The 27,437-nt window shown below is 38.8% G+C and overlaps 2 protein-coding genes across 6 annotated transcripts in view; one reads left to right on the forward strand and one right to left on the reverse strand.

Annotated features, from left to right (window-relative positions):
• The window catches only part of ccn5 (cellular communication network factor 5), a 59,096-nt gene that overhangs the window by 28,423 nt on the left and 3,236 nt on the right, over positions 1-27,437 (reverse strand). For 3 of the 5 annotated variants that reach the window (XM_041798858.1, XM_041798855.1, XM_041798854.1), the window contains exons 1-2: positions 1,452-1,528; positions 1,252-1,331 (exon numbers count right to left, since the gene is read on the reverse strand). The gene's annotated coding sequence lies outside the window, so the exon portion shown is untranslated. Of the gene's footprint in view, positions 1-1,251; positions 1,332-1,451; positions 1,529-27,437 lie in introns of those variants that run through there. The other 2 variants (XM_041798856.1, XM_041798859.1) reach the window with 1 other exon arrangement.
• ada (adenosine deaminase) overlaps positions 1,301-27,437 on the forward strand; it is a 44,073-nt gene continuing 17,936 nt past the window's right edge. Inside the window, exons 1-7 of the mRNA XM_041798853.1 lie at positions 1,301-1,367; positions 8,613-8,694; positions 14,502-14,563; positions 16,847-16,969; positions 20,461-20,604; positions 20,698-20,813; positions 22,950-23,074. Coding sequence (XP_041654787.1) covers positions 8,650-8,694; positions 14,502-14,563; positions 16,847-16,969; positions 20,461-20,604; positions 20,698-20,813; positions 22,950-23,074 — 615 coding nt within the window. The 5' untranslated portion in view covers positions 1,301-1,367; positions 8,613-8,649. The remainder of the gene's footprint in view (positions 1,368-8,612; positions 8,695-14,501; positions 14,564-16,846; positions 16,970-20,460; positions 20,605-20,697; positions 20,814-22,949; positions 23,075-27,437) is intronic.

Here is a 27,437-nt window from a genome sequence, read left to right on the forward strand (position 1 = left end):
CCTGCTGTTTCTCAAAAAATTAGTGATCCCAAGGTGGTGTTTTGGTGCCCCCTGCTGGACAAATTCCTACAAATCAACAGCTTTTTGCCTGTCTATGTCCAGACAGATTTCTCTATTATAAGGCCGGCTCATAGTCCTTCATATTAAAACTTAGTAGAAGTTTTGACCTTGACCAGAAATCTGTCATTACACCCACGTCTGACAGCATCAATCATCCAGAGCTGTCTCTTAAACCCCGTACATCTTATTTTACCTCTGACAGACGCATCAGGTCTTCTTTAACTTTTGGCAGCTGTGATGAGTTGAAGGCAAGAAAGGTCATTTTTAATTAAAGCTCTTCGGAGACTGAGCGCTGTAGACATTTAACTGTGGTGCCAAATCTTTGACTCTGGGTAATGTGATTTTTGTAGGACCTTCTCAAAAACCACTCAAAAGAAACCTTACAGCAGGACTCATCAACTTCATTTGTACAAGGGCCGGCTTTCCTTGGAAGACACTGAAGGGGCCAGACTTCCCAAAAATAAAAATTAAATAAACATTTAAGGCCAATTAATTCATTTTTGTTGAATTATTTTGTTTTCCTTCAAAAGTATAAATATTTTTTTCCTTTGGCAGTGAGATCAATTCCAACTGCCTAAACTGTAACTGCCACTAGGGGGCGATTGCAATACTTCTGCTACATATTTCTGGGGCTGTCATCTGGTCCATCACTGGTTTTGATGCTGAAATGCTGTGCTGTGATTGTAATAATTACTGATGGATTTCTATAAAATTGGATCAAACATTAAGCCAGTGTTTTATAGCTCGTAGGGATTTTTTTTTTTAAAGTGACATACACTAAATAATACAACAATTTTATTCCTCTGCACATTTTCTGGTTTTAAAATCTTCTAGGGGCCAGACAGGAAGCTGTGGCGGACCTGATGTGGCCCCCGGGCCGCCAGTTGATGACCCCTGCCTTACAACAAAAGCTCCGCACTTTGAGAAGAATGGTTGCTAGCTTTTTTAGTTAAACACAAAGGTGGAAAAGTTTAAAAAAATCTTCCTAAATCCTTTCTTATGGCAAAAGAGCCATATGTAGCTCTGGAGCAACAAGCTGCCAACCCCTTCTCTAACCTCAGGTTTCATATTTTTGGCTAGTCAGCACTATCTCTTCATGAACAGGGGAAGCAGCCAAATGCAGGAGACAGAGGCAGAGCTTATTGCAGTGCAACTATGAATCTAGATCAACATTAAATGCACTGATCTTACTTGATGGTGAGGCAGACAGAAGTCGACAGCAGAGGGCGATACGAGTCAGGCGTAAGGATCCAAAGGAACGAAACCAAAGTCTGAAAACAAGCAAGAGCAAGAGGTCAAAAAGGCAGGTAAGGTAACAGATAAAAATAATACAGACACTGGCAATTACAGCTAACAGCTAGCAGTTAGCAGGTAGACTGATATGAACACACAGTGGCTGATCATGGAGTAGATCTCTGGGTGAGGAGCAGGCCAGGTTACTGAAGGAAGTGATGAAAAGTGGAAACAGGTGTTAAGATTAGAAAAAGAAACACTGGGGACACCTGGTGGAGAGAAGGAGAAACGCAGATCAGTGATGGAGAGGGAAGCAGAGGGACAGAGAAAAGTGGCAACTTATTTTTCTCTTTGCTTCTGTTTTCCTCTTTTCTATTTGCCACATTGCTTATTTTAAACTATAAAAATACCAAACATTAATGGGGAATTTATGGCGTTGTGACAACTCTTCCAACCACTTCATATTTCTGGTTTTGTAGGCAACATCGTAATATTTCAAACATGATACCAAAGTTCAGTTTAACCCCTGTTTAAAAACTGCAAGCACACGTGAAACTAAAGCTCACAGATAAGGAAACGTATCTGTAAAGTCGTTCATTGCATAATGCTCCTTATCTTTAGTTATATTATCACTAATAGCTGTTGAAACACTGATGACTGTGTAATGGAGACAGGACAAGCTGCAGAAGAGACAAGGGGATTTTCTCTCAAATATCAGAACGATTCAGGACTTGTTTGGGGCTCAAATGGTTTAAAAGTGATGGGAAGTATCTGAATTTGAAAGTTGCTCTTCACTTTTGTTTCATTTTTGTTTGAAGAAAAACTGGATTGGAATGACCTAATCCAGATAAGGACTCTGAAGGACTACTAAATCTAGATCCTGTGTTTTAAAGGGAAATTCAGTAATGTCACAGCAGCAAACAGCTTACTAGCAAAGCTATGAGGGGGCACAGATTTTAAACTTTTAGCCTCTAAAATGAATCATTTTAGATCATGACAGAGCTCTAAATTCACTGGGATCATGACTGCTCCATGTGCCTCATGCATTACACTCATTTCTGCTGCTGTGAGAGCGCTACAGGAAATATGGGGGGGGGGGGGGGTTGACAGCAGTGACTCTGTTACATTGGGTTTTCCTGTCAGAATCACTGATGGCACAAAAAGACAATAGAAGATTCTGAAACTGTCTCTGTGGCCCAGCTAAATTAATGCTAAGCATACAGCACTAGATTAAAAACTTTCCACCCTGAATGTGTGGTGAGAAACTTCTGTTGCTCAGGGTGGGAAGAAGTGGCTGTTATGGGAACAGACTGCATTTAGAAGTGTTGATTATAACAAGTCAGAAAACTGACAATAACACGTCATATCAAGAGTTAACTGGGAACTTCCTTCACAGAGATGCTCAAGCTTTATTCCTTCAGCTATCAGGCTGCCCCAGGCTTAAAGCTGTCACTGATTTATGGTCGGTTACGAAGCCTTCAAGGTTCATGTATTTCTTTATTCTCTCTGTTTTTTGCACTGGTGAGCCGTGCATCTTCTGGTCTGTTTTCACTAACATGTGAGTGTGAAACCAAATTGGGATAAATAAAGCTGACTGAGTCAAAACCGAAACAATTTTTAATCATGGCGACGCTCAGAGGAAACACTGGTGCTCTGTGGTACCCCTGAGGGTTTTTCCTGACTCAGAATGAGACTATGGTGATGTGCTTCCTGTAAACCTGTTGTGTTTGAACCAGCTCAATCAAATACTCTGACAATCAACTTTAGGAATTCTAATAGTTGCATAGTTGAGAAAATAAATTCTGTTTCATAATACAAACAGACATGGCAGCAGCTGATGATCACTAGAGAACAATAGCAGTATCACTGCAGATATGGATTTTGTTCAGTGCTGTTATTGTGTCTACATCCACATCTAAATCTGCTTAATGAAAATCATCCTGATATTTTGGATCAAAATTATCGTAATCCCACTGAAAAATACTATGCACAAATCGATTTGTTTGAGATTTGTTTTTGTGTATACGTTTTTTCCTATTAGCATTAACTTAAAAATGATCCAACCTGATCTGATTACTGAAAAACGATGAGGACCATCTGCTGGTTTAAAACAAGAGCTGTCCAATGAGCTACAGCCAAATGAGGATGCTTAAAGTCAACAAAAGATGCTTCATTTGTAATGAAACTTCTGTAAAGGCTGAACACGAAGGATGATTTTAACATAGTACAGGAAAAGGCAGTTATCTAAACTTAAACTGAAGCCAACTATGGCTCAGATCATTCAAACTTGACTGGAGTGAAAAGAGGTGTACGAATCATACTTCGATTTTTGAGCCCCACATCAAATTAAACTTCCTCTTCAGCTTGTCCGTTTGGCAGAAGGAAACTTAAAACCTCAGAACAGGAAACATGTGCCAGTTTGGCGAGCTATTTGTTGAAGTACAAAAAGACAAAATACAACCACTTTTGAGACTGGACCTTTAGGTGAAGTAAATGATAGCTGATCAGAGATTTAGAGGCACCTTTATGTATGTTAGTGTAGAAGACTGAAAGCATCTAAAAAGAAAATTTGTCTTTTTTTTTTTTTTGCGTTATAAAGCAGAAAAAGTTTTAAGTCTATTTCATTCATCGACAAAACTGAAACTAGAAGCTGGCAAGAAAGTCAGACAGACACGAGTGACAGATGCTGATGGTTTCAGGAGAGATCACTAAAGGTTAAGATTTCCAATCTGCACACAAAGCCTAAAAACTCACACAGACTTAACTCATCAGCTGCTTACACTTACACTTCAAAACTGTGGAGTTTTAGGCATGTTTGGTTAATTCTGGCTTTTTAAAAAATGTTGTTAAAGGCCTCATAGACTTTGCTGCTGCATGTAGAAATATCAACAGCAACTGTTCAGAATACAGTGTGGAGCAGCGTAGCCTAAAGCCCAGCCAGAGCAGCAAAACCTAACAAAGAAGAATACGTTGAAAAATGGAAAAAGGAGTTGAAGAGATCTGTGTAGAGGTTTTTGGGAGGCATCATCGAGTGGTTTTAATTTTTTGGCGTCTGCCTCAACAAAACAGACGTAGGTATGTATGAGGGCAGTGCTGGTTAAAATGTTTAAAACGCATGGATCTATATTTGTACATACGTAAACAGGCCCGCCCTTCTGGTCTTTAAATTACTTATTTGTGCTACTTTTTTAACATCTTTTCATCACTGTTTCCAAACATTTTGCCCCATTTGTTGCCACTTTTTAACTGCTTTCCACCATTTTTATTGCCCATTTTGCATCATTTTTTCTTTCTTAACACATATTTGCTGCTTTATCCCTTTATAAACCCATATTTGCCACTTTTCACCATTTATTTCTGACAATTTATGCCACTTTTAACCCATTTTTGCCTATTTTACCCCATTTTTGCCAGGTTCTTTACACATTTTTTTCACATTTTTGCAGCTTTTTCCTTTCCCAACCAATATTTGCGGCTCCATCCTTTCATGCCACTTTTGAACATTTTTTGCCACTTTTAACCACTTATTTGTGACAATGTTTGCCATCTATAACCCATATTTTCTACTTTTTAAACTCTTCTCACAATTTATACCTCCAATTTTTGCCTTTTTTATTTTTGTTTTTGGGCCTTTTCATGCCTTTATTTGATAGAGGAAGGACAGTGGATAGATTCGGAAACAGGGAAGAGAGTGGGGAGAGACATGCGGTAGAGGGCCACAGGCCTTGGACCACTCGACCATCTGCGCTCCCCCAATTTTTGCCATTTTTAACCCATTTTTGTCAGTTTGCCAATCTTTTCAGCAATTATTCAATTCATTTTCGATTCAAGTTATTGCAGTTTCTTCTATTTTATTGTGCACATCATGGCTTGGCTATGAAGTCTGACATTACTTTCCAAATGGTTTAGTTCAGTGTTCCCACCTGCATTGTTAACATCATAAATAAAAATTTAATTCTTTTTCAAGAAAATGGGTTACATCTTCATCTTAAAAGATATACAGTCAACAAATACATTCATTTTTGTTGATTTGATAATGGTTATTATTCAAGTAAAATATTGAATATGTTTATCACAGATTCATAATTTTCCTGACCTCTTTGGGACCCCCATTTAACAGAGCCCCAGAAAGCTTCCCCTTTATCCCCCCTTTATGGGCGGCCTTGTACATAGAGTATAAATGAGCCTTCAGGGATACATATATCATCGTCTGTTTCCTCACAGAGAGAAGGTTCCTGGTTCGAATCTGGCCAGGGCCTTTCTGTGTGGAGTTTTACATGTTCTCCCTGTGCATGTTTGGATTTTCTCCAGGTACTCTGGCTTCCTCCCACAGACCAAAAACATGCTTGTTAGGTTAATTGGTTACTCTACATTGGATATAAGTGTGAGCTTTCCTGGTTGCCTCCACACTCGAGGTCCACTGTGAGCCTTCAACATTTTGAATGAGAGCCAAACATTAAACAACTACCAGACTGTCTACTTCCCCGCTTCTCTCTCAGCTCCAACTCACTCAGCATCTCTGCACAGGAGACACTTCACAATAAAAAGGTGTGTGTATATATATATGTATGGTTACTGTATCAGCTAAAAGGAGTTTGGAAATATCAGCTGATTGGATATCAGAAAAAATCCAGTATTGTGCATCCCTAGCTGATATATACAGTCCGCTGTGTGTTCTCTTCAGAGAAGCTTTAATGACTAATGACATGACATAAAAACACTGATTTTGAGAGTGTCATTAATATTAATGATAGCACCAATATAAAGGAGTGACAGCACCTCGGCATTTGGATTGACGAGATTATTTTTAAAACTCATGTTTTTAATTTGGTGAGTAGACTTCATCAAAAATGGCCTTTTATTTAGAAATAATCTGACTTTTCTCTGTAGAAAAATCCTTGTTGAGGCAACTTTTTTTTAAAATCAGAGCTGGATTGCAGTGATATTTTGTAATGGCACGCTTCAGCTGCAACTTTAAAATCCCTTGATGCAGTTTTCCACTCTGCACCTAGGCTCATCACAGGAGATGCGTATAACGCTCATCACTGCATCCTTATTTCTTGATAATTATTTTCTTTGGAAATATACATGCAAGGCGTGACAATATACTTACAGTATATATTTCCAGTGTTTCGTTTTTAAATTAAACTGAGGAGAAAAACCCTCCCAACTCCTCCCCATTAGAACAAAGGACACATAACTCCATATACAAGATCTGCAATAAAACTAAAGACATTTTCAGGTGAGGATACACTGTACCTTTTATTTGACATATTTAAGTACAGGTGGGGTTTAATTGTAAAGTGTTCCAAATAAATAAAACTAAAAGAGCTAAATCATAACACAGAAGGCATACATGCAAAAGCAGTTTTAACATATGAGGTGGGATGTGAGGGAATACAGGCCAGCCGGCCCAATCCACAGTCTTATTAAAGAATGGACTAACACAAGAAAATACAAGTGAGGGCGATGATAGTACACTGAAAATTATCACTGCATCCTTTACAGTAGGGTTGGATGGTAGCTCTCTCTGTATACACACGTCCATAGGTCAAAACACCTGCGCTAATAATGGCTCACCCACCAGGTCCCGAGCGTTCTGGGCTCGGTAGATCTGACTTTAACTTCACTGTCTGCTTCAAACTCTCTACAGAGCACTTTAAAAATCAAAGAACTTGTTTCTTTGGATCATTTCAGATTATTAATTCCTAATTTCTTATCCTCTGATTGCACCGGTTTTAACTGACTTTGATGTGCCATTTCTGATTGGTTTTTAACTTTTTACTGTACTTTTTTATTTTTTTAGAATATGTTTGACAAATTTGATCTATCTTTTTATTGTTTATCATGCATTTTATTCTTTATCTGCTCGAGGTCTTTGTAAACGAGGGCTCGCCCCAATAATTTTCGAGTCTAAATAAATGAAGTATTTATCTGGTGTTCATATCGGCACATTTTCATATCTGCCTTTACTGATAAATGACTTTTTAAGAAAATATCTGCCAATTCTATCATGCATCTCTAATAAATGTTAAACATTCGTCTAGGCCTCTTATAAAAAAAAATTGGGCTGTCAAGATAAATCACATTAATCGTGATTAACTACGATCCACTATAAGCGCACTAATTTGTTTTATTGCAATTAATCGCATGCTTTATTGTCCATGTCAACACCCTTTGGTTAATCCATGTCAGCCTCTCCCTGCAGCCTCAGTGATGATAAATAAGTCCACCACTGCTCCTTATTCTCTCATTTCACTTTAAAAACTTACAGACAGCTCAGAAGACAAGTCCAAAGTCATCTGGATCTGGTGTTATCATATTATCTTTTCAATCCAAAACAAGTTATTTTTTTCTGTGGTTAAGTTCATGTTAAAAGCTTCAGTCTACCAATTAGAGCAGGTCTGTATCCAAACAGGGTGTCATTTACCTTTAGTTTAAGACAGTAGAAAAATCAAATATGACAAAAATAACAATTTTAAATACAAAAGAGTGGAATTAAAAATGCAATAGAAAACTTGAGATTAATTGAGATTAATATTTTAATCTTTTGACAGGCCTTAAACAAATAAATACATTATAGTTATCATTATTATACGGCTTAAACAAAAGTAGTGCTTCTTCCTTTATGTTCCATTTTTTTCAATATCATGCTTGCAGGTGATTCTCATAAAACATAAAGCAAAGTGGCCTATTGTTGTTTTGTTCTGCTGAAGGACACAACCATAAGAAACAGAAGTTAAATGAACTTTTTAATCCTACATGTTATTTTGTGGAAGGAAGTTTTCAGATTTTTCTTTTTCTCCTTAATAATCTGTCTAGACTCAGTCATTCATTCATAAAAACGTGTGTTTTCTTTCAGGTCAGGATTTGTGCTTTTGAGACTTATGGGTAATAATGTTTAACTTTGAAGTGAATGTTTATCTCGTTGTCACGAGTCCTCACTCACCAAACTCATACAGAGCAAACATTTTTAAGCCTACATATGCAGAGCCTGCCTCTCAGCATAAATCCTTCAATTAGCTTTGTTCTGTAACTCGGTTTAACAGAATTAATTAGCTGGACAGTAAAGCTCTCATCACATGGGCGCAAAGCTGCAGTTAATCCTTCTCTCTACCTGCATGTGTTCCTGCTCGCTGAAGGCTGCTGCAGGTCTGTGCTCCACAGCCTTCACTGCTGTTCTGTAGTCCCTCACTCAGGCCACTCGGCGGAGCTTTTTGCCTCTGGTTTGACAGAGGGAGGGGGGGAATCATGCTCACGATCATAACAGAGAGAAAAGTACTACACTGTCTCTCTCCACTGATCAGTGTGCTGTGCAGCTCTAGACTCACCGGCAGCAGCAGAAGACTGTCCAACATGGCTGAACACTCCTCTGATGAAGTGGTATTCAACAAGCCTAAGGTATGTGAACAGAGCTGTGGTCAGAGCATTCATAATTTAAAGGAAAGATGAATTATTAACAGCATTAGCCCCACTATTCATGGTGTTACACCTGCTGAATGAGGAATGAATGCTGTCTATGTTTTGTAGGAGCCTCAGTGTGAAGAAGTAGAATAACAATCAGGAAATAAAATGACATAATTCTTAGATGTATTAAAAAACATATTTCCTGCTAATGTTCTGTATTTGATTTCTACTTTGAAAAAACAGGAAGAACGTTTTTATTTGAGACTCATGATATATGAGCTTTAAATAAGACAAGCTGCACCAGTTTCTAATGTTTTATGTTATTTCCATTTTATCTGGCAGCAAAAATACTGGGCTGGTTTTGTACTTTATAGCTGGATTTTGTTATCAGTGTATTTCTGCATAAATACAGGTGTTTTTGTGGGAAAAATACAACTTTAAAATGATAGAAATGAGCTGCCAAAAGTTTATATTTCAGTATGCAGGTTTAAAATTGTAATTTATACGGAGGGTAGCATCATTATTAATCTAAACTTAAATCTTATTCATCAGGCGGATGTCTAGTAGAGGAAAATATCTGACAAAATTGCATGCAAATTGTCTAAATTGCACAAACAAATTGGCAATGTTTTGGTTTTGCAATGTTGTCAATATTTTGGAGAATTTAGAGAAGGTGCCGGCCTTTTTTGATGAATTAAATCATGAAATTATGCAATATTGTGTGCCTAGGTCTTCCGTTTTTGCTGCCATGGCAACAAAACAATATTGTTTCATTTTCACAAGATTCAAATCAAAGTTATAATCATAGTACAATGACAACCATGAAAGACATTTTGTTCTATTTGGCCTCATTTCTTTGCAGCCATGGTCCTTTACTGGCTGGTATTGATGACTGGATTACATAACAAAGCCTTTAAGTGAAATTCACCTTTAACAGTCACCTACACGTTCATGAATGTATAGTGACTCTTCGCCCTTTGGAGCCTGTGTGCTGCTGACAGAGCAACACCTGCCTGAGCTGGGACTGATAAGGCACCGGAAATGACCAGTTCAGCGTAGACAGGTTGCCACACAGAGTAAGAATGTGTTAGTTTGTGTGTGTTGAGACCATACGCTGTAAAAGGAGAGCCCGTGGGGAGTGCTGACTGCTCAGAGATAATCGCATTAAATATTAATTTGCTGGAGTACAGATGATACCATGCAGGCACCGGTGACGTCACTGTCAGTCTCTGCAACCTTCACCGGTTCTTACACTACATGCTCCGTCCTTTAACATCAGTTTGAAGCTGCAGGTCGACAACTTATTTTATTTTTTCAGAGCATAAATGGTTTAAAAATTGCTTGAGTGGTAGAAAACAAAGTATTGCTGGTTCATCCCTGTAAAGTGATTGAAAAAAGTCTTTATTTTAGGTTTGCTGTATGACAGTCTGCTGTGTTATGAACCACCAGGCCAAATTGCAGTCATGAAAAACATCTCCAAGTATATAAAAATTAAGCTTCAAAATCATGAAGAATGAGGCAGTAGCATCTGCTCTAGGACGGTGTGGGCGTGTCAATTGAATGATCTGAAGCCACGCCCACTCACAAGAAATATGAGCCTATCAAGTCTTATAAATGGCCTCTGATCAGAGCTCAGCTGCGCCAGAGCAGAGACAGAAGTATGGGATTAAATGTTCTATTGTCTGGTACAGATCTCTCCATTATGATGCTTTTAATGACCCGTAGGCCACCGTAGCTGATAGGCTTACCTCACAATGAACAAAAACACAGCATGTAGCTGGCTGTTAACTTTCAATGAAGGCAGTAAAATCAGCTAACAACAGACTGTACTGAGATGGTGATTTTATATGTAGTGTTAGAGGGCCGGGGTAAAACCCCAAGAGGCCAGTGATGTGTTGGGCTCATGTATTTGCCCTGCTCAAATAAAACCAAGCCAGGAAATCAAAAATTCACACATAGATCCGAGCATTTTCACATGTTTACAGCAACTTTAGTCCGACACATCTAGAGTGTTTAGACACAAAGTTTGGATATCACTTTATGGGGACTTTAAATGTTCAGTGTTAAATGTTTAAGTGGAATTCCCTGTGACTTATGACCCGTACTTAATGCCAACAAGATTTAAGTCAAAAGTTCAAGATGGTTCTCAAATTTTATGTTAAACAGTGAGGGGATTGGATGTGTTCAAACATAATTGGCTTTTTTCTTGAAGAAAATCTGTCTTTCAGTCAACGTCTTGATTGTCTTACAAAGAAACTGAGGGTGAAATTGATTCTCCTCTAACAAAACAACTGCTGTTTTTCTTTTGATGCATGACAAAATTTATTCAAGCAGTATTTTTGTCTGTAGCTGATTATGGGGATAATGCATGCTATGCTGCACCGTCTTCTCTGTAGATGTTGGGGATTAGGCGTCTGTGTCTCTTCTCTCTGCTGAATGGAGCAGAACTCTTATCCTAAACAGGGACAGGCCCAGTGGTAGCCGGGCCAACCAGGCCCCCCTGAAATCTGTATCATATCTGTGATTTATCAAGAACGCCTTTAAGTGTCACAGGTCCATGTCCCGAGTTATTAATTCCATCTACCTTTTGATGTTTTAATGCCAAAGTGTCTACAGATTTCTGGTGCTTAAGCTTCAAACTTAATCTACGTCCATGCGGTTTAAAGTTACGTTTCTCACACTGATTGGCATTCCCAGATGTGTGAGCTGTTTAAAGTTGCTACTTCCTTAACACCTAATTTTCTGACATGGCTGTTTCAAAATAAAGGTATGTATGCAACATAGTTATTAGGCGCCTTTACTGTGAAGAGTCAAATTAACCTAGCTTTGCCTGTGCAGTTAGCAACGAGCCACAGCCAGAGCCTTCAATCATCTAGGGCTTCCAACAAGCAAGACACCAGTTTAAACTAGGGCTGGGCAATTAACCGAAAATGAGATTAAATCCCAACATGGCCTGCTGCAATTTTCAAATAGCAGAAGGTGCAATATTTCTTTAACCTGAAATTTGAGTCAAATAAAAGTTTAAAACTTTTTTTTTGCAGCAGCAGCAGCAGAGATGTTATGCAATACCGATCATGCAATCGTCCACAGGCAATTTTTTGGAATAGACTAAAAAATCCTACCTTTTTGTACGTTTTTCTTGTTAAATAGGAGAATGACATAAAAAATTATAACTCCCTTCAATACACCAATTCCTATCCAATTTGCAATACAAGTCAAAATCATCACAATTACATAATTTTCAAAATTGTTCAGCCCTAGTTTTATCTAATATTGTGTTGGTTATAATATAAGTTAACTTATTGCTTGTGTTTGATGGAAAAAAAATAATATAAGGAACTTAAGAAATAATCACATATCAAATAGCAATTTCAATATTGGAGAGAAAAATCGTAATTAGATTATTTTCCCCAATTGTTCAGTCCTAGTTTAAACATGCCTTCCCTATTGTAATGTAAATTAAAATCCAATAGAGATGCAGTGCTTGGCTAACTTTAAATTTAGTCAAACCATACCAGCACATAGTCTATGCTGTAAACACAGACACCAGTTCTGACACGAGGATGAGGCGGGGTTCTTTGGACAGTTAGGGTGGTTGCATGGTTTTACCCATAAAGTCAGACCAGAACAAGCATAAGACCAGGATTCAAACTGAGTGGTTTCTGTCACAAATCCCTCTGTTATCATATTGTTACCCTCCACAGTGGAGAAAAAAAAAACATATCAAGAGGATGGTTCATTTCCACCCTTGTGGTTGAATCTTTCCTCCACGTAGATGTAGAATGTTCATCGTCAGACTACCCCTACCCTGACTTTCTTGCATACAAAATAAAAGCATCAGTGTACACTTGTATCAGTAAGTAACCATCTAATATAGAATAGTTTTGCTTCAATCAATAATTACATTTTTTAACCATCACAACGTGAGATTTCTATGCTGACTAATCAACTAATCAATGCAGATCGGATCAGGTTGAAGTTAGCAAGGATGTTGAACAATAAAGGCATCTGTACTGCTACCATGCAGATACTAATCAGTATATTGTATTATCACTTATAGAACTAAACTACACACTGGACAACAGGAAGTACATGTATACATGCTGGGGATTTCCTGAGCCTGATCATAGGTTAGGCAGCTGTTTGTTTTCCATGAACAGTTAAGTGATAATCCAGCTGTTTGGGAAAAATACTAGACGTAAACATAAAGAAACGCAGTTTAAAAGTTTGTTACTTCAAGTCTGAACAATTTAGGTAGAAATATCTTAGCATTATCTGCATAAGGACGAATAATAGTAGCTTGATAATCATGTTTTTGTCATAATTTGGCGACTTCACTTAGCTCTTTGTATAAGCTTAAAATAGAAAAATAGCACACATTTAAAGTGTAAGGTGGTGCTTTTTGCTTGAAGACAAGTCATTTGAATAAAAAAGTTGTGGACTAAATCTCTTTTTATTGATAAATTAAGTAGTTTTTCAACTTTGATTTTAATATGCAACAAAAATGTGTTTATTCAAAGGAAGTAGCTGAGATTGTCCTGTCCTCCCAAGCGACAGCTGGATAAAACTCATCTGAGGTCAGACGTCTGTGTACTGCTTCCTTATCTGTCCAGTTCTTCAGGGAGTTTCAGAATTTGACATTTAAACTAATGTTTCTTTGACAGAGTTATATTTACAGCATCTGTAATTTAGGTTTTGGCTCTTGAGTGTTTTGAAAAGAAATGGAACCCTTGATTAGAAAATCTCTGCTGAAACGTTATTTAGGAGATTTCCTGTAATTTACCGGCTTCATTAGAATTGTGTTGCTAAAGTTCATAAACTTTGGTGCTATCCAAGGAATTCACAGTCTTGAGATTTTAATTCTGAGTATTTGATTAATTCTAATTGGAGACTTGGACGTCCCATTTTCCCAACAGGCTGCATTAAACAAAAGATAGGTAAGGAGGAGGAAATATGTAATTCAAAACCTTTGAAAGCTGCAACTTGCCAGTGTTTCTCTTATTTACAAAATTGCAAAATATGTTCATGGTATTATTTTCTTAAGTGTTAAGTCTAGGAGACAGAAGAAGACTGCCTCGCACAGTCCATTCACTGTTTGCCCAGTTGTGCTTTACATCATAACAAATTAATTAAAAGCAGCAGAAAATTAGTAAGCCTTTAAAATCAGACCCCAGCAACAGAAATTACCTAATAAATTTTCTCTCCAGTGACTCATGGTCAACTGACTAAAGGCTTTGGCTTCACTGTTAGGACTTTGCCAGCTAGATCACAGCTCAGAGCTGGACAGAGAACATTTATCTCTCCCTGACCTTCCTCTGGCACCTCAGTGAAAGCTCCGGCTTCACTGTTATAAATCTCTAAGGTTTCCTACTTTTATTTGTTTTCTCAACCCCCCCCCAAAAAATGAATAAAGGGCCTGTGGTCTGAAATTCTGACATTTAAAACCCACCCTGACTGCTAAGTGTGCAGCAGTTCAGCCTGAGCACTTGAAAGAGAAGTGTAGATTTATTGGTGTCATCTGTCAGGATAAATCACAGCTCTGAGCTGGACAGAGAGCATTTAGTTATTCCTCCTTGACCCTCCTCTGGCACTTGTGGCCTCTTCACCATTCACTGCCCGCTCATGTGCAACGCATTCAGGATGAGCTGCTGCCAATACACTGAACTTCAACACCACATCACTGCTGCTCTCTCCCCCCCCTTCCCCCCAGCAACCCTCAGTATTTGACATTTATATGGGAAAATCCATCCAATGACATTTTTTTCCAAAGTCTGACCTCTTCACTGTCTCTCCTTTCTCAGGTTGAGCTGCATGTGCACCTCGATGGAGCCATCAGAGTTCCAACTATTCTTGATATTGCTAAGTAAGTTATTTTTCTTTCTTTGTTTAAGATTTCATACATGACATTGGCTCTTTTTATTCTTTTTTTTTTTTTTAAAAAGGAACATAATTTTTCTTTAAATAGTTTTTTAGGCCAAGCGGAAGAAGCAAAACAAGCTACAAACACAAATGTAAAAATTTAAAGAGACAAATGGCAAAAAAAAAAAAAAAAAATGGTGAGCATATTTGTATCATTTGTCTGAAGCCATGTTTTGGAAACTTGAGTCAAGTCTTTAGGGCCTGTGTCCATAACCAGCTTTTTTTAGCGGTGGCATCACATATTTTCAATGAAAACAATTGCAGTCCAGCGTTCTGAGCTCACAGTGCTCTGGCTGCAAAACCCTCGTCATCAGCTGTGTTTGTCGCCATGCTCTCAGTTGAAAACCGTTCAACTTTTTGAACAGCGCTGGGTTCATCAGTATCACTTCTCCCTCACTTGTCAATCAAAATCAAGAAGGTGCGGGACCTCTGAAATTAGCAGAAGAGAAACCAATTTGAATCATCTTTCTTTGCCATTTCTTTCAGGGTAGTTTTCAGGTCTGCAGTTGCTGCCTGTATCAGGACACGATTCCTTCACATTGTCTGCATGTCTTCTGTGTGATATTTCCTTGACGTACAGAAAGATGAGGCACATGGAGCTATTTTAAAACAATGTTACTGACTCTACTGAGGAAAGCCAGATTCATCTTTTGTAACATAGCAAAAAAAAAGTGCTGACTGAGGCACTCTAGAAATTAGGTCCTGAGAATTGCCAGTGCAAAAAAAAAAAAAAGCTGGCTATGGACACGCAGTCTTTCTCTCCTTCTAGCTCTGATTTGGTCTGCACCAACACCTGAACTAAATTCCTGATAATTTAGTTCCTTTGCAGCTTGTTACAAACTTTTAACTGCTTTTTCCCAAAAAAATGACCCCAAGATAGAAGAGAATGCACTAAGTTAAGCTTGTGTGCCCTACAGCAGAAACAATGAGCTTTAAGACACTAAAATGCTCCATAGAGCTAGAGAAGGAAAGATGTGGGAGACTTTTTTGGTGGATTTTTATATGAAACTAATGTAATGATAGACATAGCTACACAGCCCAGCAAGGTACAACATACCAATTCCACACACCTTTTTGCTCTACTGGTTGTACAATCTATGTGATTAAATTATAAATGTTTAACCTGACACACCAGATGGATTTTTTTCACACACCCCTCTGGAAAACCTCCCATAGACAGTGTTTGGGAAAGGGCAGAGGCTTTGAAAAAAACTCAGATGGTGATTGAGTGAACCTTCTGTCTGTAACATCTTCACGGGCCAATCAGAGCAACACGTAACATCATAGCCGCTACCAAGTAATAAACTCCATAGAGAACTGCATAACCCGAACCATGGCGACTGTAGACAGGTCAGTTCACGACTTTTGTTGTACGGCGGGGGTCGCAGTGGTAGTGGGCTAAGCAAGCTGGGCCAGACATGCCTCATCTAGGAGACATTTTCTAGCTCCTCCTGGGAGCTACTAAGGCATCCCCAGGCCGGGAGAAATATAGACCCATCAGTGGAATCCTGGTCTACCACAGGGTTTCCTCCCAGTTGGATGAGCCTGGCAGACCTCCTAAGGCAAAGCAGCAGTAGCTCTACGAACTCCCCTATCTGTAACGCAGAACCAGGCCACCCTTGTATTCCCGATCTCATTCTTTTGGTCATAACCCAAAACTCATGACTACAGGTAAAGGATATGGATCGACTGGCCAACTCAAAGCTTTGACTTCAGGATCAGCCTCCTCTTCACCATTATAGTTCAGTACAACTCCCACAGAATTGCTGACACTGCACTCCTCCCATCAATATTACGATCCACTTCCCTCACTCCTGAACAAGACCCCAAGATACTTGAACTCCTTCACACTTAAAGCAGAGACTGTAAGGAAAGATAAAGAAAGACTTTATCGTCCTGGAGGGAGTAATCCATCATTTCATGGTCTCAGACTTGGAGGTGCTGACCCTCATCCTGACTGCTTCACTTTTGGCTTAGAACAATCCCATTGCTTGCTGAAGCTCCAAGGCTGAAGAAGCCAACAGAGCTCCATCATCTGCATGAAAATTTTATGGTCACCAAACCAGAGACCCTCCTCTCCTCAGCTAAATCTTGATATCCTGCCTTCTTAACTTGAATTCTCTCTCTCTATATATATATATATAGATTGATTGATTAAAAAAAGTTCTCATTTTTTTATTCAGACAATGTCACTAACTATTTCTTTGTCTTCCCTTCCTCCTTTTAGACGACGAGGCATCCCTCTTCCTGCAAACACAGTGGAAGAAATGAAACAGCGTGTTGTTGTGGAGACACCAGGCACCCTCACAAGTTTCTTGGGGAAGTTTGCAGAGTACATGCACGTGGTTGCGTAAGTACTGATATGCCACCGTCTAAGATTCAGTTTCATAATTACAAAAAGGGGAATTTATCTAAACAGGTGCCAGGAAGAGCAAAGGGCAAGATCTAAAGGATAAAGGTTCAGGGTCTGAATCATCAGTCTCAGGAATGTTAATGCAACATGTAAATTTTATGTAGATCAGATGTTTACTTGGCTGGAGTTTGTTCTAGTGTGAAATCTGTAAATGGCTGAATGTGATGATGCTAAGATCAGCAGTGAGATCTTCATGCATGCAAAAAGGATGCTTCATGCTGGTTTCTGCTGACCAGTGTGTACTTGTCTAGTCTTCTATTTATACTTTGGATATATTAAATCACATGTAGTGTTAATATAGGCAAAAACTGTCATGATAGGCCATGACTATTGGGGATGCATTGTTCCTAGGGTGCATTTGAAGCTTGTTAAAGTCACAGCAGCACCATAAATGGCCAGCCCTTTAAATACTGCTGCTGAATATACCTACACTAATACAGTCCATAACCTGCACTTTTGAAACCTATTTCTTTATCTATAAAGTTGGCTGCAGTGTATATACTAGTATGAGCCGTATGGTAGTATGCATCATCATTACCACACGTGCATGCAGCTGCAACCGTCACACACTAAACAAGACCTCACGCGATGAAAATTCATCTCCATTTAGTGCCACTTCAGTTTCACTGCTCAGAACTCACTGGAATGAAGAATGACACAAACACTTTTTGGCGCCATTTTTTTCTGCTTTTCCTTCCTTTTTAACTGCTCTTTGGCTGTAACGACTGGTTGTTTGAGTTGCTGCTGCTTTTAACATCTTCAACCAGTCTACCCAGTCTCCTCTGATATCAAGAAGACATTTTCGTCCACACAACTGCCGCTCACTGGATATTTTCCCTTTTTCAGACCATTCCCAGTATTTCTGAAATACCAACTCGTCTGGCACCAACAACCATGCCACGTTCAAAGTCACTTAAATCCCCTTTCTTCCCCTTTCTGATGCTCAGTTTGAACTTCAGCAAGTTGTCTTGACCCCGTCTACATGCCTGAATGCAGTGAGTTACTGCCATGTGATTGGCTGATTAGCCATTTGTGTTAAAAAGCAAGTGAAAGGGTGTACCTAATAAAGTGACAGTATAAAGCACCATTCATGTACAAAGCAACTGAGTGTGCTTTATGAAGTTAAAAACAGAACAATTATAACATTAAATGCATAGAAAAACAGCAGGGACAACAGTCACATGATGACACTGAGATGTACAGCTGTGTGTTGTCTGTATAAGCATGGTAAGAGATGTTATGATATCTAACCAAGCATTAGCATGTAGATATCAAAGTTAATAGGACCAACAATCAACCCTCGGGGAATGCCACGTCATCTTTCTATGCACAGATTCATGGTTACTGAGTGACACAACTCTGTAAGAAACGTCTCCTAGATGCACCAGGACGCATCATCAGTGTTGTATCCTGGGGTCAACGGGTGTTTTGGGTTTTGCAACAGACACCCTCGCCCAGGCGACCCAGCTGGGGGTGACGTATTGGCCTCAAGTTGTTCATCTCTTACTCATCCAAGTTGGCCGTCTCTTAAAGTGGTTCATCCCAGTGGTCTTTATGATGGTCAGAAAAAGGTTGAAGAGTGGTGTAAACAATCTCTAACACATCTGGTCCTGATAACAGGAGTGTGGTGATGTTTAGAAGCTGTCCATCTGTGATGAATTGAGAAGCCTTTGAAGCTACAGTCTGAAGTTTGATGGTTTCCAGATGTATGAAGCAGCAGGATTATGTAATGCTGATTCTTTGCATGATGGTGGAGTAGATTTTAACGCCAGAACAGGAAGGCATCAATATCAAGATTGAGAGCATTTTTGGCAGCCAAACTGAGCGGAGTGAACTTCCCGGGAGACTCTTTTTTAGGTGTCACTCTTATATTTTAGTCCTTTAGTGACAGGCCTAAAGTGAGAGTGAATTCAGTCTTTGAGATACTCGACAGCCGTGAAAACACTCAACAATGACAGCCTATAGAGCCTAGACTGTTTAGCTGAATGGACCCTTCTCTATGGAGGCCCTGTGAAGGCCTGTGTGCAGTATGGATTCAGCAACATAAGGGAAGCTGCTGGGTGAGTTTAGCTCATGCAGGATTGTTGTAAAGCTCAGTGTTCATGTATTTGTGGTGTGTCTGGATGCTGGGGAACAACAGACCTTTAGAGCTGTGTTAGGAACTTTCACTGTCAGTGGAAATGCTGGAAGAGGTGGTGTGTGTTGCATGTTAGACGAAATATCTGCTGCCAAGTGTAAAGAGAGGACAGAAACTGAACTGTGGCCCTCCTAATATGTCAGTAAACTACTCTGTAGCGCCATGTTAAGCATTTAGATTTGCAGGGAAAATAAATATGTTGGGACTAGTAAAGAGGGTTGAATCTTCAGACCATTTCACAAAAATGTAATAAAACGAATCACATTTTAACAGCAAAGCAATGATTGTGAAAATCAGGGCGGATATTGATACCGATATTAAAGTACAATTTAGCTGACTGCTGATAGCAGTGCTTTTTCATTTACTTCCAGTCTGATATAACACCCTTCTCTGAAGCAGGAAAAAGTTGTGCAAGATGGCTGCATTAAATTAAAGCAGCAAATAAGATAAACATTTTCTACTGACATCTGTTAGTGTCGGTGCAGAGGGCTGACATAGGTTGGTTGCAGTCACACGATCCTAACTATGTACAAAAGTCAGATAGAGAGCAGGAAGAGAACTGTGTATGGAATCAATGGTAAAGGAGGACAGTTAGTAGTTATAGCTCTGGCTGGAGCAGCACAATGCAGTTGCAAGAAAACTTCTAAATTCATTGGGTATGATCCATGCACTTTACAAAAAGGGATTTTTTTTTTCTCATGGGTTAATCAATATTCCTGCCATGAAGACTGTCAATATCACAAATCATATCGTCCTGCAGACCCTCTACTACATATCTAGCCAGATGAAGGGAGACAAGAATCTTGAGGGGTCTTGCACTAGGGGTAACAAGCTAGCTGGGCCTATTTAATGGCTTTTGGTTCATTTTGTATCAAAAATCTCTTTAATTAAAACTGTGAACTGTAAATGACAACAGAAAAGCTAAAAAAGGAAAACATCTAGCATGAAACTTGCAGAAACAACACCACAGAGGAATAAATAAGCCTAAGCTTTTTCAAGAAACAATTCGTAGGACTTCTCTTTTACAATGAGGCAATCATTTTGAAAACACAACACAAAATCTTTCTACAAAAAGTGAATTAACCCTCAGTATTAATAATCACAGATTCAAATAATTAAATGAAAGGATACACCAGGTCAGAAACATTCTTTTAAAGCATATATTGCTCAATTAAAAAGCCATCACACTTGAGATAATGGTTAAGTGGTGACTGATGCTTTAGTCACTGAGATAAAAGATTAGCAGAAACCAAAGGGCAATGTCATTTATTTTATGTTTTCTTTCTTTCAGTGGAGACAGGGAGGCCATAAAGAGGATCGCCTACGAGTTTGTCCAAGACAAAGCTAAGGAGGGAGTGATTTATGTTGAGGTCAGATACAGCCCACACTTACTGGCAAACACCAAAGTGGATCCAATTCCATGGGACCAGAAAGAGTGAGTAACTGCGTGACAAACTGCAGACTTTGCTTGTGATGTGTTTTTTTTTTGAGTTGGAACAAATTAAACATGGTTTTCTTCCTCCCTCAGAGGCGACCTGAGCCCGGATGAGGTGGTGCACCTGGTCAACGAGGGCCTCAGCGAGGGGGAAAGGGCCTTCAATATTAAAGCCAGGTCCATTCTATGCTGCATGCGCCACATGCCAAGTAATGAACTGTTCATGCTCCCATCTGCCCAAAACAACCTTGTGAGATAAGGTTTCTTACTGTACTGTGATCTGTCCCTCTGTCTCAGTTTATTTGTTATGTTCGATTTTAAAAATGAGAAAGGAACTACTTCAAAAGCCTTTTTTGGTCTGTTAGCCCTGATGAAGACCCACTTGGTCAAAACATGTTGGCTTTTTAAATACTTTGGCCATTATAACAGAGGATTATCAAGTATTTCCTTCCTTATTTTTACATTTTTTCATGTTTGGAGTGCCTAGTTTCCCCCTGTTCTCCAAGAGCAACCTACTTTGTTTTACAGTTCTTCCACTTGGGTCATTTTGAGCCTCCAGCTTTTTCTCTACTGGAATCTTCATCAGAGTCTCAGACATTTTTCATAAGTTGAAAGCAATTTTCTAATGATCCATTCAAAGACTTAAAGCCCCGTTCAAACCAAAGACTCTCATTCGCAGACATCTGTGCTGTTCTATTGAACCTATTGAAAACACTGAAGACAGAAATCCATTGGTTTCTGGACTGCTGAGAAAAAAACTGCAAGTTTGGTCAACTCAGTGGTGACCCACTAAGTTTGTGGTGGTGTGCTATTAACCAGACTTTCAAATCCCAGTCCTGAAATACTGCAAGTGATAGTTTTTAAATACAAGCTTATCAGTTGCAACTAAACTGCATAAATCAAAAGAAAACATCAACACAGTGCTCAGTAACACAAATAAGATATTCCAAACTTCATCAAACCTCCTCTGTCAACCCCTCAAAAGCACAACACTTTCGTTCTTTCCCTTCAAAATAAAAGTCTCCTGAATACCATACTCTTAACCAGAGACAAAATGAACTTAACAGGGCTTTATGCTACCCTGGGACAAATAAGATAGCTGTACAAATGACTTTGTGGATAAATCTGTCCTGAGACCTGCAGTAGCAGCAACCACAATGACATACTGCAAATCAGCACTCAATTCTGCTGCTCTCTCCTTGCAAATCTGTTCCATTTTAATAGCTGTTGTTCACTGTGATAGTTACTTTTATTGTGGTCATCCATTCAAGGAAGCTTTCTCTGTCCATGACACTAAATAAGAGCATGTCGCCAGTCATCAGTTTCATTATTAGAAGCTAATCTTCACCACTCTGTTATGATCACAATGACATATGCTAACAGGTGCTAAGAGGGTCAGTAAAGATGTGATGCATGATTGCCTGTCGTCTTTCCCTGCTGGTTTCTCTTTGGCCTTAAACTCAAGTGTTTGAAATACTATCTGTCTGATATGGACATTATCATCATCTTTCTCTCAAAGTACATCCAGAAATAATTTTTCTTGCTCACAACTGATATTGTGCAAGAGCAACAGATTGTTCTGCCGGTTCCTTCAGACTAATGTGTCCCTTGAAAGATACCATAGCTGCAATCAGTTGTTGCTTGGCTTGTACAAATAAGGCCAAAGCTGCAACAGCAGAAGTTAAAAATCTGCATACCACACATAGTTTTCTTGCTTTCTATTATTTCTTACAAAGATTTTGGTTCACATCTAATGCTTATTTAGTGGAATTATAGCCTAAACAATGTGTGTTGAGGGCAAAAATAAGATACTACTTGAGTCATCATTGCCATCTTGCTTTTACTAATTAAGAAGTGGTCAAATTTGGAAAAGTTCTAGAAACTCAAGGACGCAAAGGGTGGAGATGCCTAACAATTTAGAGAGAGTGCCTGTAACAAAAAGTCAGTTGCAAATCTTCTCAGCTTCATTCATGCAGCTGCTTCCTGTGTTACATATCTGTTAATGTGGCGACCCCAAAAAAGACTAGCTGTGCTCTAGGATACAGTTAATGTGGATCCAAGCAAAGGAACACTAAACAAAAGTAACTGTCATAGAGACTATCTCTCCAGAAAGAATTGTGTCATATCCTGCGGTGATTAGAGATTTTATTTCAATCAGTCCAAATCAGTCTGTCCACTGCCAGTTAAGTAAATGGTATATCTGGTCATAGTTGTAATAAAGGTGCAGGTGGATGTAGCATGATGGTTGGACTGTATAGTCACATTTCACCCTCACATCATCAGCTGGATTTTGTTTAAATTGGCTGGACTGTAGTAACAATAAATGTGTCTTCCAATTTCTCCAGGCTGGTCCATGGACATTATAGAGCTGTGTAAGAAATATCGCCATGAAGGAGTAGTCGCCATCGACCTGGCAGGTGATGAGTCACTCGACTGTGAAACCAACTCAGGACACAAGCAAGCCTACGAGGTAAGCATGTGGAAATATCAAGAGCTTAAGAGTGTCACAAGCCAGAAATGAAAACATTCATGCCGATGATACTGTCATTTGCTGCTCTGTTCCCATGCAGCATCAGGCTCTCTGACTTTTAAAAGAGGCCTTTAATACTGTTCAGTACACTCTCTGTGACTTAACATGGATTTTGTTTAACAAAACTGTGTGCTGCATGATGGTTTGGTGGTTAGAGCTGTTGCCTCACAAGAAGAAAGTTCCTGGTTTGAGTAACAGTCAAACAGGGCCTTATTGTTTTGAGTCATCTGCTACTTATGCAGGCATCCTTATGTTCTCTCTAGGTCAGGGATGGTCTCTGGGTCAGCTCACTCAATGTACCCCCCCAAGTCAGTTTTGAATGTTAATAAACTATAAACATGAAGAAAACCACAAAATCTATCAAGAAAACGTGGAAATAGAAACATTTCTCTTATAATCTTTGATTGCTGGTATGTTTAATTGGCTGAAATAAATCAGTAGACATAATTGGCTGTAAATGTCTGTAATAATTTTAATGCATTTGAAAAATGTTCTCTTCTGAATAAACACAAGATACTCGTGCCCTACAGAAAGGATCAGAGCTCAGTGAAGAAATCCCTAACCCAAGAAATCCCCAAACTACATTTAAATTCATAATCTCTATGCTTGTGTGTTCTTTGTACCCAGGATCTCTGCTTTCTGTTGTGTTGTCTGTTAACCTGTTCATTTCTAAGTAACTAGATAACCTCTTTGCCATGAAACTAGGGAAAATCTTCCCCATCAAATTCAGGAGTGAGATGGTACAAAACTGGCTCAGATCAGAGGACTCCTTCTCCTTGGGAATCAGGATTCCCACTGCTCTACCAAAATAATGCCCTCCAAAAAATAAATATGCAAGCAAAAAAATATATATATTAATAGGCAACTATCATGTTCACTGCATTGAAACAGAAGCTTGAAATTAATAAAATCCGGTTTGTCAATAAATTAATTGCTATTTGCACTTCAGTCCAAAACCACAAAGAAGGTATTATAAATTAGAATAAAAGCAACGTATTCTTCCTTTCACTGAATTATTACTACTCACACTGAGAGAATTCGACAATTTAATGTGGCCCTCTTGGAAACCAAAGTAGCCCACCCCTGCTCTAGGTAGTCAGGCTTCCTCTCAAACGCCAAAGACATACAATGCCCATTAAATTGCCCATTGTTTGACCCTTAATGGGATGAGCAGTATACAGCAATATAATGGATGCATGAACAAACACAACTCAGTTTTAAAAACTCAGAAAAAGCCACTAAACCTGCCCTCTCTTATAGAGCGGTGCAGGAATGAGTCCTAAAACATGGAAGTGAGTTAGCATTTTAGCACATCCGGTTCCCTCGTCTGAAAGTCCATGGGAATTTTGAATGCATTTTTGGTTAAATGCCTGAAATAAGGTCTGTGGTGAACACAAGTTCAGGAGAGTTTAACATTTTATCCTACGACATAAAATACATCTGACACATGCCCCAACCTTTGAATTGTGTATCTTTTCACGTCTTAATAAAGGCGGTTACTAAAAGATAGTTAACAAGGACTACATACGTCATCATCCTAAGTGCGGCAACTGAGCCGTTCAGTTGTATCTGCGTGTGATGACGTAAATTCAGTCGACCGTGTTGTAGTTCAAAATAGCATGACGATTAACGATTAACGAACCAGATACGATTCTTATATTATCAGTTTATCAAGATTATCTTTATGAACAAAACGTGTAAGTTTTATAAACTTTTATTTGACACAGAGATTATTTTTAGCAATAATCCAAAAACCCATTGAAAAATTCCATCGGCTCAACGATGAGGGAACCCATGCTACGCAAACTTCCGGGTTTGCCTACAAAATTACTTCATGACTGCACCGCTCCATTACTTCTCACATTATTGGGTCTGATGTATTTGAGTTTGTAACTAAAAAAAAGCTTTCTGCTGCTAGAAAAGATCTGTCACTGCCACTTCTATGCCTTTGATTGATCCAAATTATATTCAAAGAGAATGCGTCTTCTCAATGTCTTGAATCTTTCTTTACTGATCTTTTCCAAATTTTCATCGTTTGTGTTGAACTCACTGGTAGACCACACAGTGAGCAGCTCTCTCATCAAAAGCCAAACTTAATCACCCCATGATGATCACCCAGCCCCCTCTATAAATATAAACACATATAATCCATCCAGAGCATCAAAAAGAGGGTATTTTCCTAAAACAAATCAAAATGAGTGTTATGAAAAATATATGCACTGTTCAAACTGTTGTTTACAATATAACAGCAGCATGCTGTAGCCTACATGAGTATGCCAAATAGGTAGTAAAAGTCTTTGGGATGCATAAAAGCCGTCTCGGTATAATAAATCTTTCAGAGTAATTTTCTTATAAAAGCGAATATGGAATAAGAAAAGCGGTGATTGAATCTACAGGTTAAAAGTTCAACTGAACATTATTTCCTGGAGCTGAATCTGATACCTAGCAAAAAGCACATGTGTGAGTCAGTGCTTCTGTGCCAAAGACCGTAACTTCCCCTTTGACAGGAACATGTGAACAAAGAGACAAGACAGTAAAACAGATAAAATGTGTTCATGCTCTGCTGAAGTTAAACAAGTGCATAAAGCTTAAATTAATGTGAAATCTCCTGTTTACATGGTTTATACTGTTGTTTGCACTATAAAAGCAGCATGCCATGGCCTTTGTGAGTATACCAATTAGGTAATAAAAGCATGCAGGATGAATGGAGCAGTGTTAATTTTGTCAACTAAACCTATGACTGAAAATGATGGTGGACAGCCTTTTTTCCATGAGAAAGGCTAGACTAAGACAGCAAAAAAAAAGATCTTTGATGACTAAAACTGACTAAAAGTTAACAAAGTTGTCATAAGGATGACTAAAACAAGAATAACGTGTCATTTCGTTTTTGCTGGACATTCAAAATCCATGATGTTTTTTCACTGTGAGTAAATTTGTCAAAATACAATATATCTGGAGCTATTCTGCCTCTCAGCTGTAGAAAGCAGGGACCCCAGGTTTGGCAGGGTGCAGAGAACACACTACCATGATTTGGTACCAGATTTAGGCAGGAGAATAAATCCTTGGACTAAAAGTTAAGACTAAAACTTGAGGCCTTTTTATGGACTAAAACTAGACTCAAATGTCTTTGAGTTTTTGTCAACTACATAAACTATGAAGGGTAGAAATGACTGACTAAAACTTAAAGACATTTGATCTAAAGACTAAGACTGAGAATAAAGGCGTCTCTGTATGACAAATGTTTCAGAGTAATTTTCTTGAAGCGGCCAGGTGAGTATGGAGTAAGAAAAAGGGAACAGTCTTAAATTCTACAAGTTATGTCCTGAAGCTGAACCAAAGCACATGTGACAGTCAGCGTGACTGTGCCAAAGACAACAAATTCCCCTTTTAAAGGAACAAATGAGCAGAGCAGAGCTGAGACATTGCTCGACACTGTGAAACAGATGGAAGGTGTTCATGCTGAAATTAAAAAGGTGCTTTTAGCTTAAATTATTGCCAAATCTAAAAAGTGTTTTGTACCTTTTATTTGGAGTGGTGGGGGGGTCAAATGATTAATGTGAGTTGGGGGAGTCCTGAGAAATGAGGACCAAGGTCAGTCTGACAAGAGCTTGTTTTACTGCTTCAACAAGAGCTGACTGTGTCCTTGAATGTAAATTCCTCTGATTTGTTTCACAGTTTATCAAAAAGTGTGATATGTGGAGAAAAGCAGCAGACGGTACAAAAACAAAACAAGTGCTTACTTTGGCACTAGAGTACAATAAACTTTTATTTTTATATATTTTTAGGTTACTGCCTCACTTTGAGGCAGTAAAAAAGTCACAGAGTCCACTTTGTGTTCCCACAGGCTGCAGGCTCATAGAAATATGTCTCCATTTACCACATCAGCAACTTTCAGGAATCCTATAAAGAATGTGGAGTTTACAGAGACGAGGGGAGATGGTTTTCTGTTTTCCATCGTCAGCAGCTTTGACTGTAGGTGGAGCGATGACCCAGACTGAATTATCCTGACATCTACAGGATGGACTACAATGGAATTATGCAGGTTTACTGCCTCAAGAAGAAAAATCCAGTGGAGCGTGGCAGTACTCTGAATTTTAATTTATTAGTTTATGCAAGTCTAAGTTATCAGCTATCTTTAAACAAGTGTAAACTTTTGTCATTATACAACTGCAAACAAAATTATTCAACCCCCGCTGCAGACCACGTTTACAGCTGTTTGCAATGAACAGATCAAACAAAAGGCATTAAAATACCTCAGCACAACAAATCCTTCAAGTGGTTTTCCAAATTTGAACTGAAAATG

This window comes from Cheilinus undulatus, linkage group 11 (assembly GCF_018320785.1).
Source record: "Cheilinus undulatus linkage group 11, ASM1832078v1, whole genome shotgun sequence".
NCBI lineage: Eukaryota > Metazoa > Chordata > Actinopteri > Labriformes > Labridae > Cheilinus > Cheilinus undulatus.